General features: G+C 47.2%; 2 protein-coding genes across 2 annotated transcripts; one reads left to right on the top strand and one right to left on the bottom strand.

Annotated features, from left to right (window-relative positions):
• Nucleotides 1–724: 724 nt before the first annotated feature.
• On the top strand, nucleotides 725–5681 carry OTUD3 (OTU deubiquitinase 3; the record flags this gene model as incomplete). The annotated part of the gene is made up of 7 exons (XM_010075893.1): nucleotides 725–873; nucleotides 1628–1740; nucleotides 2848–2970; nucleotides 3682–3807; nucleotides 4494–4590; nucleotides 4976–5157; nucleotides 5505–5681. Coding segments are annotated over 7 exons (967 nt in total), but the record flags the coding sequence as incomplete, so codon positions are not given.
• A 4750-nt stretch (nucleotides 5682–10431) lies between these two features.
• LOC104463519 (group IIE secretory phospholipase A2-like) lies at nucleotides 10432–11830 on the bottom strand. The gene is made up of 4 exons (XM_010075890.1): nucleotides 11800–11830; nucleotides 11491–11638; nucleotides 11139–11245; nucleotides 10432–10574 (listed from the first exon to the last, which is right to left on the bottom strand). Exons 1-4 carry the CDS (start codon nucleotides 11828–11830, stop codon nucleotides 10432–10434), a joined length of 429 nt encoding a protein of 142 aa, XP_010074192.1.
• Nucleotides 11831–13566: the final 1736 nt, after the last annotated feature.

Raw genomic sequence — 13566 nt, 5'->3', positions numbered from 1 at the left:
GGCGATGGGTGAGCGCCGCGCCGGGTCTCTCTCCCGGGGTCTCCTGTCCCCGGGGGCTGAGACTTTCCCCGCGGGGTTGAGTGGGGCAGTGCTCCGCAGGGGTGAGGGTTTCCCTGCTGTATCCCGCAGGGAGCAGGGGGCTCTGCTCTGTGGTTGTGCGGGGCCTGTGTCCCCTCGGGCTGATGGGTCTCTTGGGCCGTCACCCGCTGGTCTGAGGGCTCTGCTGGTTCCAGGCTGGATCGCTGGCAGGGCTGAGGGCTCCACTGTCCTGCTGAGTGGTAGGAATGTCTGTAAGTATTGGAAGAAAGGAGCATTAGACAGGCCTGCTGAGAAATTGCTTAGTAGATGTCGTGGGTTAAAGTTAACTTAAAGTAGACTATTGGGTTGGGGTTTTTTTTCCCTTATATCATTTGTCTCAGTGTCAGTTTAAGACAGTTTGGCCCAGCACTGTTACTGCTCTTGACTTACCCTGTTGGAGCCGATGACATGTTCACCCAAAATCTTATGTTCCTGCCTGCATTTCTTCTAATTCAGCAGCCGTTCAAAGCACAGGGAATAGGTGCTTCTTCACATTCATATCCTTGTTGAACTTCCTGGGCAGAAAGAGTGCAGCCCTTTTGCTTTCCAGTTAACACCATATTCTTTCTGCTGCTATGCCAGTTGTTGGTTTAATGGTGTAGCCGTTAGCTATGTTTCTGACACACTAACTTGCACTTCTCGGCAGCAATTGCTTATTTCGGGCCCTCGGTGACCAACTGGAGGGGCATTCACGAAACCACCTCAGACATCGCCAGGAAACAGTGGATTACATGATAAAGCAGCGGGAGGACTTTGAGCCTTTTGTGGAGGATGATGTGCCCTTTGAGAAACACGGTATGGGCTCCATAGGATGTTAATGGAAGGGGTCGTTGTGTAATGTGATTACATCTCATTTGAGCACTTACTTACTAAACAGTTCCTCATCTCAGAACTATGTTAGGGCTCCTCTCTAGTTTTTAGAAACAGTGAGTTTACATTTCCCTCTGTTATGTTTCTGTAGAAAGGTGGGCTATTAAAATTCAGTTATATTTCTCTTGGCAATTTTTAAAATTTAGGAGAAACTTGGAGAAGGAAAGAGGCAAAAAAAGGCAAGGAGAGAAAATTTGATGTTTTCAAAAGGAACTTGCAAAAATTGTCTATCTCTCCTTGAGTACTGCTGAGTGTTGAGTGGGTTTCTCCATGACACTTGATATTTCCTGTTGGTAACCCAGGGGAAGATCCAAAGCAGAGACCACTACAGCCTTTGTTCTAATAGCTTCGAGGGTGTGCCAAGTACCATGCAGTTGATGCATGAAAACGGTTTGGTCGTCTAGCATGTGGCACTCTTCCTTCTGAGCTAATGCAAAGCTGACAGCCTTGCATAATCTAAGGGTGTACTGCGTTTTTTGGAGGTTTCTCTGGTTGTTTAAGACACATTAACTTCTGTTGCTGCCAAATTCTTGCCTCAGCAGTCACTGATTCACAGTTGGGATTTCTTTTCCAGAATTTCTTGTGCTTGTGTTGAAATTTAGTTACTCGCTATCCCTCCGGTGCTTTTGGAAGTGTCAGAAAATAGGTTTCCAACTCTTCTGAATGTTTTTTCCTTTAGTTACCAATTTGGCAAAGCCTGGTACCTTTGCTGGCAACGATGCTATTGTGGCCTTTGCAAGGAACAATCAGATGAATGTGGTTATTCATCAGCTTAACGCTCCACTGTGGCAGGTGAGAAACAAAACTTCTGTATTTTGGCCTAATTTTAGCTGGTGGATACAAATAGTGTTGAGACTTCCTGATCTATTTAAAGAGAGCGGTCGGTAGCTGTAGTCAGCTTGGCGTGATGTGGAGCTGCGCTTGCTTTTTCAGCCTCGAAGGAAAACACTTCAGCTAGGAGGAGAGGGACTGAAAGAAAATAATGAGTGCATGAAACATAAGTGTGTGGGGGCAGAGCAGCATGCTTTGGTTTGGTTGTAAGCTCTAGCTTCATTGATATGTTTCTCTCTCCTGAATATCAGACTATAGGTGACTTTTCTCATATGTATTTGAGCCAGGCTTAAGGAAACCTGTATGATAAGGTTCAGGAACATGGAAGTGAAGGTATAGCAGGGCAGTCCCTGCAGTGTGCTGAGTGAAACTCCATTGGTTCTGTGTGGGATTTGGAATGAGAAGGTTTCTGACAGTTGGAGAAATGAGGTTCTGGACTGGGCAGAAGAGGGAAGAAGTTTCAAAACCTTCAGGCAGTGCTTAATCAGCTTCTAGAAAGGACTGTGGCGTGGTTTCCTCTGACAGTGGGGCACTGGAACCACTAATCCATCATACAGACATATCCACTTTGGATGCTAACTGTTAAAACAGCATCTTGTCCCAGCTGCAGAACAAAACTTACTCTGGGTGGCTGTTTCCACTGTGGTTACAACTCAAACAGACTCTTTTTGTCCTCATATTTGAGGGGAAAAAGTAATTGAATGGGAGCTGTCACTGAAATTGGGTCTGGGAGGATGATCAGAAAACTAACAGCTCCTCTGGGAAGTTTAGAAAATAGTTTTGATTTTTCCACCTAAATATTTTCACACCATGTTTTGTTTGTTATGATGTAACTGACCAACATTGTCTATCTGGTTTTTAAACATTATTGTTGAAACAGAAGCTCTGTTGTTACTGGAGGCACATCTGGATTATTAGGTCAATGTTTCCTGTTTAAAGATGCGTCAGTAGCTACATACTTTGTGTCTGATCGCAGTGTTTATCATTGTTTAAAAAAAACAGTACTTTGAAAAATACAGTGCTGAGTTTGATTCCAAATCTTCATTTGCGATTATTTGTTTCATTTAGATTCGGGGCACGGACAAAAACAATGTGAGGGAACTTCATATTGCGTATCGTTACGGAGAGCACTACGACAGCGTGAGGAGAATCGACGACGATTCTGAAGCTCCAGCGTACCTTCAGATGGAGGTTGGTTATGACAGGCGACCTGAGCTGGCTGTGGGTGATAAATAGAACAGAGGAATGTTACTGGTTGATTTCCTTTCTCATTTGCATTGAGATTGAGAAAAGAGTTTGGTCCCTGTGTCATGCTGGGGATAGAAAAGCCCCTGAGGTGACTGTAACTAGTACTGCCTGCTCTCTTGAGGCAGGCTGTGAAGTGTTTAAATTACTGGGCTGAAAATCAACCCCGAATCTGATGCTGTAATGTGGGCTGGAGATGTCCTGAAGCAACCCCTCTAAATTACATACTCATGCACCTCGAATGCAAAAACAAAGGGAAGGCAGGAAAGAGAGGGAAATGCAACAGCTGGATACAACAGTCCTCATCATATCGCACTTTTTCCTGTTAAGGAGTAAGCTGTGCTCTGTCTGCATGCAACTGTGCAATGTGTGGCATCGTAAAAAAAAAAAAAAAATACCCTGCCTCAAAAACCAATGATTGTTTATTGGCATGCATGATCTTATAGTATGTGAGAGCTTCCTCAGTAGTGTAGGAGCTGTGGGAAACCGTGTCAGTGATGATGGAAGTTATACAATTTCCAAGATGTTTTGACACAGGATATTTGTGAGAGAAGTGTGCCGTAATAATTAAATCTATGATGAGGTCAGATTTTTTTACGGTGTGTGATGAAATTCCTGCATGCTTGTGTGATCTGCTGGGCTTCGCTTTTCTTGCAGATGCTTTGCAAAAATGATTCAAATAAGGAGGAGGAAGTGAAGCCTCAGAAGGGCAACTCTGAAGATGAGATTGAAGTTGGAATGGAGGATGCAATAGAAAAAGTGTGTGATGCGACGGGGTGTTCAGTAAGTATTGAGCAGCCCTTTCGTGCTTAATGTTCAGACTTTCTTGATACATGAATGTAGCCTTGGGAAGAATTCTAAAAAATACTCATCTTGGATAGTTTCAGTACCACAGCCACAAATAAGAATGCATTTCATCCTGAAGAATTCTAAAAAATACTCATCTTGGATAATTTCAGTACCGCAGCCACAAATAAGAATGCATTTCATCCTTGACTCAACCCTGAAGTGCAGATGAAATACATACGCTGTGTGGACACCTAATAATTTTGGAAAGTTTGTCTTGCAATCTCTTAGAAAATTGACTTTGAGACAAATTCTGTAAAATCTGAAATCCTTTGAGGATGTCTCTAGTTGGACATCCCAAAAGACTAGATACTCTGTGAGTTGTAGCTGTTGTTCCTGGACAGCCTGGGTGGGTCCTGCTGATTGCTGCTCGCACTGTGCAAATGCATAGACTAGAAGGGGTCAAGAGTGAAACAGCTATGCTGAAACGTGTTCCGTTTTCCTGATATCTTCGGGATTTTAAGATTTTCTCCCTCACCTTGTTCAGAAATTGAATACGGGCTGATTGAAAGGTCACAAAAGCAGACAGCAAGCCCCTCTCAGCGGTGCAGATGGCTGTTAAATGAATGTATGTCGGTGATTTGAAACTCTCTTCGGTGTTATCTTTCTCCTCTTGCGGACAGGACATTGAGTTGGTAAGCCGGATTCTGGAAATGGAAGACTACAATATAGAATCTGCAATATTTGCCATCTTTCAAGTGAACGAAGTGGAAAGAATGAGTAAGTGGAGTGTGTCACCTGGTGCTTCAGAAGAACACTGTGTGATGTTAGTGTTCACTGCAAACAGCAGTTCAGCGGGGACAGTGTAGATGTGGTGCTTAGAGACATGGTTTAGTGAGTTAGGTGGTGTTGGGTTGGACTTGATGATCCTTGAGGTCTTTTCCAACCTTAATGATTTTATGATTCTATGACAGGAGCAGCTGAAGCTTGCTGTTGGCTGTGCTGCCGCCTCAGCCTTTCTCTGCTCAGGAAGGTTATTAGTGAAGGCAGGTTCAATCCAGCTTCTGAAAAAAAAAACACTTTTCTAGAAAGTCTGGAAGTAGGAAATGACACTGAGACAGCTTCTGGGTAGAGCGTGTCTGAGAAAAACTTCTGTTGTTGGCAGGTGCTGAGGAGCAGCCTGATCCCCAGAGCAAAGATCAGAAATCGTCCAGCAGAACTCTGCAGGAGGAAAACGGAACTGGTTCAAGAATCTTTGGAAATCAGAGCTTGCATCAACATGAAATAGAAAACAACGAAGGACAGACTAGATCCGATGAAGAGGATCGAGCTAGCAGAAACACAAAGGTGTGTGAAGGGTGGTTTGGCAGTGATTTGCACGTCCTTTAATGATTAGGGGAATGCTTAGGATTGCTTAATCAGCAACTACCTTCTCCTTTGAATTAAAAAGAGCTTCCACTTACCAGACTTTGTTACTGCTACAGCTGTGACTTCTCTGATACAAACATTTATTAATGACATGTGGCACTGTTCTCAAAATGACACAAAATAAAGTCCCCATCAGTCGTTTGGAATAAACATTCTCTGGCAGCTGTTTTGATATTTGCTTGTCTCCTTTCCAGTGTATTATTTTTCCCCAACTGAGCAGAAAAAAGTGTGTTTTCAACTTTTGTGTTTTCATCTTTCCTTTTCAGGTATCTAAAAAACAAAAGAAGGAACAGCAGCGGCTAGAGAAGAAGAAGCGGCAGGAAGAAAGGCACCGACAAAAGTTCTTGGCCAACAAGAGTAACTGTGCAGACAGCAGCAGCAGAGAGACGGACTCAACCAACCACGTCACCGTGGTGAAGGCCGTGGCAGCTCTGAACATATGACTGAATGTGTTCTGAGTGCTCTGGCGAGAAAAGCAAATAAAACTGATGAAGCCAAAATTCCCCTTAAGCAAATTCCAAGCACCCATTGTGGTCTTAAAGTCTGTTTCTGTGGAGATCTCTAAGTACATGTGAACTTCTGCTTCTTTGGTTGTGGGGCAAACGGTTATTCAGTAATTCTGCATCAACCTGTGTGTGAGAAGAGTTGTTTGAATTTCACAAAAAGTAGAGAGTTGGCTTTATAAATTTGGAGTTAGATGAAGGTAAGAATCTTTTCCTCACTCAGCAGTGTCGGATTTGCTTTGACATCTCTTGATGTGCTTAGAGTATTTTCTTATTCTTTTAATAGCAATTTTTTACTTGGCTGTGCTTGGGGGAGCTTTATTTTACCTTCCTGTCAGGGAAAGCTTAACAGTTCTCAGGAACATGTTGGGTTTTTTTTTTCTCTATTTAATTTTAAATAAGGTATGGGAAGAGAATCCCGGAATCCTTTCCAAAGCTAAGTGTGTCAGCCAACACTGTATGAAACATGACATTCCTCTTTTCTTTCCCAAGCAAGAACGCAGTGATAAGTTTTAATCTAACTAGAACTGCTTGTGTTGCACTGGGCTGTTTGAGAAGTGATAAATACATGAAGGGAGAATGGGATTGCTGTGTCCATACTCACTTAGGTTTGAGATCAGCTCGTCTGCTAGCTATTAAGACCTGTGGAGAAAGAAAAAAAAAAACAAACAAAAAAAAACCCAAAAAACTAATTCCAGTGGACTCCCGAGACCACAGAGCCAATTCATCGGATCTGGTGATGTCTAATGAGGTTGTAAAATGCGACATGAGCAGGCGTGAGATTTCTGTTGAGTGTTGTTACTTGGACATCTGGAATCTCATCTCCTTTGCCATACTCTGGAGCTTTTGGACTACTCCAGAGCTTTAGTCCAAGCCAGAAACTTGATAGTTAGTTGTCAGTCTCCAAATGAAATTAGTATAACCAAAGGATGAAGAGTCCTGGAAACAGGCTTCCAAGTAGCAGTGTTCTCTGGGAACCCTGCCTACTTCACTCTTCATAAATCAAGCTTTATCCTGGGTAGGATTTTTTTCATCTTAAATTCCTCTTTGGTAAGGTCACCAAGTACCGTAGAACGTACAGCTTGAACCCTGTGATGCTTTCCACTCTAGGACTGGGAATTTGAGCTGAAGTGTAAGGACTGTGGGACTTGGCCCTCGATTTATGGTTTACAGGGTTTCAGCTTCACTCAGGTTTTTGGACTTGTATCAAGCACTAAGCTTGAAGAAGGCGCATGTGCACTTAAACATACAGTAGATAACAGGAGACACCTCATCAGCCAGGGCAGAGACAGAACAGATTTTTTTGAAAGTAAGGAACGTTGCTTTTGAAAAAATCCTGTGCATTCTCTGAAGTTTCCAAATCAGCATGGAAATATAAATGCCTTTTTTGACTGTACTGCCAAGATCTGAGCTAGTACTTCTTCATATGCTCTGCTGCTGTTTATCAAGAGCATTTGAAGAACAAAAAGAAAGGAGCTCTACTTTACTGGTGGTGTAGGAGAACAGACTTTAATGCTGTTAAAGAAGTTACTTTGGTTCCTGTAGTGAGCTTGGTGGAAATAAAAAAGTAATGCAGAGCAGCTCTTATGCTTTATGGTAGAGCACAGTGTCTGGCAGGTGCAGCAGCGTGTTAAGTGCTGCTCTAAGTGCCGGGGTAGGTGTGAGTAACCGCTGTGGAGGGAAGCCTGAGTAGTATTTCACAGGTAGGAAGAGCATGGATGAGCCTTGAATTCACAGTACTACTCTTAAAGTGAAAAAATTACTTTGGTAAAATGCATTTTATGCCAACCTTGGATAGCCTGTTGTTAGCAATGTTGCTTCCGGGAATTCTTTTTCCCCAAAACAGTCACCTTTACAGTGATGGAAAGAAGGGCAAGTCATAGCTTAAAGGGGAGAAAGTGCGAGTCACTTCGCCGGTGTGATGAGCTGAAGACAGCAAGCATAGCATAGTCTTGCCCAGATGTATTTTGATTTGAAAGGTGGGTGTGTTCCGCAAGTTTGAAGAAGATAGTAAGAATTTGCAGTTATACTCTACAAGTAAGATGTTTGTTCTCAATGAATTGCTTTTTCGTCTTGCCGAGCCAGAGCTGATAGGAGGATTATTGTTGCGTCAGGCCTGGAGAGCTGTGAAGGCAGTTGTCTGTAGCCAGCACAGAGGAATCGGAGCTTCTGTGGGTGTGAAGGGACCTGCAGAACCTAACCTTGTCCTGTCCAGGGATGTGGGGCTGCAACAGCAACACGTCTTAAGCAGGAGGGAGGGAGGCTGACCTTCAGCTCATGGCCTCTGATAACCAAATACGTGGCTGAAAATGCTTTGATTTCCAAGTGGAATACGATTAAAACAAACTCTTAGTGTGCTGTGCTCGTAAATCTTGTCAGACCAGTCAAATTCTCTTTATTTTTGCCAGGATAGCTTTGCACCTGCAAAAACTTGTAACCAAAGGTGTTAACATTTTCATTTTGGCTGTTCTAGATTTTTCTGTTAGCTGTTGAAATTTCCACCTGCCCTTACGATGTGTACTTTTTTCTAAAGAATCCTTATGCAGCGTTCCTCAGGGGACTCGCTTTTGTACAGAGAATTTGCTTTGTAAACAGGCCGTGGATTTTCCTTGCGGGACGAAGGGAGACGAGAAACAAGAGAAGAGCAACATCATGATTCATGATCTCGTGTTTACTCTTTGGTGGAGCTAACTGTGCTTCATCCTATGCAGTCATGGGACAACAAGCTCTCACGTTCCCTTGGTATTTGGGGAAGATCACTGTTTGTTCCTAGCTGCTAGCTTACATCTTGGAGGGTCACAAGTGGGCAGAGTGCTCCGGCTGCGTTGGCGTCACTGCAGGCCTTTTTGAGGTGAGTACACGGCAGGACAATGTAGAAAGCTGCTTTCCCTGCATCCTGTCTACCACCAATGTCTTTCCCAGACTTATTTTTTTCCAAATCCTGCCCCTGCAGGTAAGGAGTTCAGTTAGCTGAAAGTTTTAAGCATTTAGCCACTTTTTTTTCTGCTGTCCGTAAGCATGTCTTGGCCTTACCATGTACAGGAGGGCTTTGTGCTACTCTGCTGTCTCTGCTGTACCTCGTTCCTTTCTGGAGGGGTGCTTTTTGGTTTATTTAACAACAGCTTCGCCTCATCAGCAGAGGTCACATCATCCATGGTATCCACACCGGCAGTGCTCTCGGAAGGCACCATCGGTCTCTGTTGGAGTCTGATGGAACTACACAAGAGTTTTCCTTTCCTTTCCCCCTCCAGATTCTGAGCAGGGCACCTGCGTCCATCACCAAACCTCCTCTGGTTTTGGATGCTGAGTGCAATAAAGGCTGCAAAGATGTGCCAGCTGAACTGTGCGAATGGAGTCATGTACAGGGCATGCTGCGGGTTAAAGGCAAAACTTTCGGATTAATTTAACGAGTCTGCAAAACCCCAACCCTTCTGGGCACGCGATCTGGCTGTGGGGTGTACGTTCACCTGCTGGCTTTCACAGAAACTTAGCTAAAAGTGGGGGAAATCGGGTCATGATGTTTATTTTCCAGTGTCGTCTAAAATGGAGATGATTTATGCTGGTGCTGAGCTGTGGGGTCGTTCTTGCTGCTCCGGAGCAGAGCCTGTTTGCAGGCACAGACCTTAGAGGGCAGCATCGGCTTCGGCAGCTCCCTCCCAGCGCTCTCCTCTCATCCCACAGCCCTTGGGTGCCCCCAGAAAATGAGTAAAAGGAGAAATGAGCGTTTCAGTGTTCCAAAGACACATTTACTGTAGGAAGCTGGGGAAGGGGTAGGGATGTCGCTCCTGATGAAATGCTTAATGGAGTCAGGCAGAAACTCAAAATACCCTGAAAACCCCTTTGTTTTAGACCCCCTCCCTCTGCAGGGGCACAGGACACATCTCTGGAGATGGCATTAAAACTGGAGGAGCCTCCATCGATGCTGAGGTGTGAGGGGCAGCTGGCCCTGGCTCGTTAGGTGCTCATTAGGGCTAATTACTGATGGTGCCCAGCTGTGGGGAAGGACGAGGGGGCTGCAGGGAGTTGCAGGGAGCTGCGGCTGGAGGAGAACTGCCAGGACTTGCTGGAGATGGGGTGCAAAAAACACCCCAAACCCCTGAGACCACCGCCACCATGCTTCCCCGTGTGAGTATTAATTGCTTAAATCATCATTAAGAGCAGGTTGGGGCTTTGTGGTGGCCAAGCCCCTGAGGGGAGCCAGGTTTGAGGTCAGGGCACAGCCCCCGGTCGCTGTTTCTGTTCATTGTTTGGGTTTTTTTTCCTCTGAAGCTTTTAAGATTTACCGATTGGCTGCTCAAAAGTCACTTCCCATAAATGTTTTTTAAGAAAATGATGCAAAACTGTGTGTGCGCATAAATATTTACCTCAGAAAATCAGCCCTGAAGCTCCGCGCCGTTTCCTCCCCCTTCCGCCATCGACCCCCAAAACACCAACACGACACTGGGCGGTCTTTAGAAATTGCTTTAGAAAATGTACTTTTATTTGGAGGGATTCTCTGATTTCTGTGATTCTCAATGTCTGTGGTTTATTTAATCAGGAGGAGGGGCTGTCTGAAGCCCTCTGTGCTCCGGTGACAGGCCCCAGGCGCCATTTTGTCTCAGCAGGGCCAGGCCGTGCCCTGCCTGCCTGGGGGAAGGCAGAAAAACTCCCCACTTTAGACTGTTTGCTTCGGGTTTTGAGCCTGGCGTGTCTAGCAGGAGGGAGTTAGGCCCTTGCACAGAATGTTGGGGTAATTCTTGTAGACACTGTTGTAGGTCTTGGCTGTCCTTTGGAAGCACTCTGCCGCCCGCCGGTCGCACTCGCAGCTCTGTCTCTGGCACGAAGTCCCCGATTCTGGAATAAAATTTGAGGGGGGATGGAGTCAGGTGGAGGGTGGGAGAGTCAGGGGATGTTTTCTGGGTGGTTCCTGCTGTCGTTTGCAGCCCCCACGCTGAGTTTGGGGTGTCTGGGGTAGTCCTCGCCGTACCTCTGGTGTGTGGAGCTGCCTGGCCAGGAGCCACGCAGGGCCCTGGAGGGACCTTTTAGTTTAATTTATATCCCTTTGTGTGTATGGGTGTTTGTTTTGATTACAGAAGTGCTTTGTTTTGATCCGCTAGCCCACCAACAGCAGAATTTGCTGTGGGGACATGGGGACAGCAGTGCCAGGTCCCCATCCACGATGGAGGGTCACCTCCAACCCTCCGTATTTGTCCTCTCCAGAAGGGCAAGACCCCTCCTTTGGGAGCTCTCTGAGCTCTAAACTTCACCCCAGTCCTAGCAGATAAATGTTTGCCCTATTCCTGGCACTTTCCCCTCATTTCCATCCCCTTCCCAGCCAAGATGGTCTAAAGAACGAATCAGAAGATGGGTCCCCTGGGAGCGTGGGTGGTTGTGGTTGGACCCCGCACCGGCTCTTACCGCAGACGATCTGACTTCCCAAGACGGTGTATTTGTAGGTGACCAGCTTGGGATTGCAGCTCAAGGAAGTCAGCCTCCTGTAACAGCAGTCGTGGGCATGGCAGCACCTGGGAGAACGAGAGGTTTGGTCAGGGCAGGAATGACACCACGGTCATGGACGTCTGGCAGTGCACAACCCCTGTGAGAAACGTCCTGCTGCTACTTCCCAGAGGTGTTAATGATGAGCAAGTGGTTTTGTGTTGGTATCTCAGCTCCCAGGAGCAGGGGCAAGCATTCCCCTCGCTGTTCCTGGGGAGAGGGGGACAAGGAGAGCTGGGGACATCCACCTTGCCTTTGCCACGTCCTGACTTACCTGTCGGTGGCATCCAGTGGTTGTTTGGATCCCCCCACGCCGCAGTAGCAGCCGTAACCCAAGTAGGACTGCACCGATCTCCCAGTCTTGAGTTTAATCATTGAACCAAACTGCAGCAAGCTGCAGCTGGCGGGGGCCAGGCCTGCAACTGGAGATGGAGGGGTTAGGAGCATCAGGAAAAGCAACTTCCCATCCCACCCCTGGAGCAAACCTATGCATTTTCACCCTCCCCAGCTTTATGGGGAGAAGTTGTGAGCGCTGGGCTCTCCCCACTGCCTCGTCCTGTGGGGTGGGAGCAGGGGTACTCACGGCAGAGGAGCAGCAACACAAAGAGCTTCATGGCTGGCGGTGGCAGCTCCAATGTCTGGATGAGCCCAAGGTGGCAATGGTTGCACCTTTTTATGGCCACCAGGCATGCGCTGGACCCAGCCCTTCCTTTGGAGAACCCAACATGGGCAAATATTGTCAATCCTTGCTGGGTTAGTCCCGCTATGTGTGTGAACCTCCCTTGATGTTCCTGGAAGCAACAGCTGTGGGATGTCCCTGTGCTGGGAGAACCCTTTGCAGGGGACGTTGCAGTGGACTGGGATGAGTGGGGCAGATGGGTTGAATCTGTGCACGGTTCTGGGTACCTCAGCATCCCAAAGCCTCCCCGAACAAAACGGGAGAACCTGAGGGAGAATGGGAACTGCTTTGTTCCTGGATGACAAGGGTAGCTCTGAGGAGAAGGATTTGGGGATGTTAGGTGATGAGAAGCTGAACACGACCCAGCAGTGTGCACTCACAGCCCAGAACCCCCCCGTGTCCTGGGGGCATCCCCAGCAGCGAGAGCAGCAGGGCTAGGGAGGGGATTGTCACCCTCTGCTCCGCTCTGGTGAGACCCCCCCTGGGGTGCTGCCCCCAGCTCTGGGGTCCTCAGCTCAGGACAGACACGGAGCTGCTGGAGCGGGGCCAGAGGAGCCACGGAGATGGTCCGAGGCTGGAGCAGCTCCCGTGCGAGGACAGGCTGAGAGAGTTGGGGGTGTGCAGCCTGGAGAAGAGAAGGCTCCGGGGAGACCTTCCAGCACCTTCCAGTGCTGAAAGGGGGCTACAGGAGAGAGGATGATTGTGTCATTTGTTTGGAGAGAATCTCTAGTTAAATACATGATGCCAAACCATCCTTTTAGCAGATTTCTTCTGGCAGGGGTTGCGGTGCTCTGCAGGGAACCCCGGCACGGGCAGGCACCCAGCCAGGGGGAGGAAATCCCCCCATCACCAATGGGGAAACTGAGGCAGGGAACCAGAAAGCGACTTGCGCAGAAATCGGAGAGATGGGGAGAAAAGGGAACTTGGGTTGGGGCCACAGCAAAATCTCTTCCCATAATTCACTATTTTCTGAGTCTGCAGCCAGTTTTTATCCCTGGGGAATAAGATGTATTTTTGTGCATTAAACTGAGCTTCCAGGTGAAAGGCCCCCCGGCCCATGGCAGGTTTGCAGTTGCCCTTCTCCAAATGGGTGATAAGACTCCCCCCAGGGCTGGATGGTTCCTGGAATAACGTGGGTTTTATTTAATAATATGCAAACCACAAGTCTGCATCAATTTATTGTGACGTACTGAGGGGGTGCAGCATCTGAGACAACACCCCAGCACTCGCAGTTCTGTGTGAACGGATCTGTAATCCAAGCATAAAAATACACAGAGAGTTAAAATTCACCCAAAATTCAATCAGGGAGAGTGTGGTTCTGCTCATCCTGCCCCGCAATCTGTCCACACCATTTCCTCTCTCCCATCAGGATTTCTGATCCTGATTCACACCTTGCAAACAGCAGCTGCTGGGCGAAGGGCTGCCTGCTCATTCCTCGCACAGGTTCCAGCCAGAGGGAAGTGTCGCTGATTTACGGGATATTTCCTGCTGCTGCAAGCCAGGGTGGGAATTACAGCTGCTGATATCCAGAGCATCAGCCCCTGGGGAAATAGTATTTCGTTGCTGTTTTTGTGGTTATATTTCACGGGCATTTGCAGGGCTGAGACCTCCCAGGGGCTCAACCCTGCTGAATTCGTCTGCCGGGCAGAAACCCTGCGCCCAGGGGGCGCT

Source organism: Pterocles gutturalis, unplaced genomic scaffold (genome assembly GCF_000699245.1).
Source record: "Pterocles gutturalis isolate BGI_N339 unplaced genomic scaffold, ASM69924v1 scaffold3008, whole genome shotgun sequence".
Lineage (NCBI taxonomy): Eukaryota > Metazoa > Chordata > Aves > Pterocliformes > Pteroclidae > Pterocles > Pterocles gutturalis.
The sequence above is the reverse complement of the archived record's forward strand: the minus strand, read 5'-3'. Positions and strand labels throughout refer to the sequence as shown.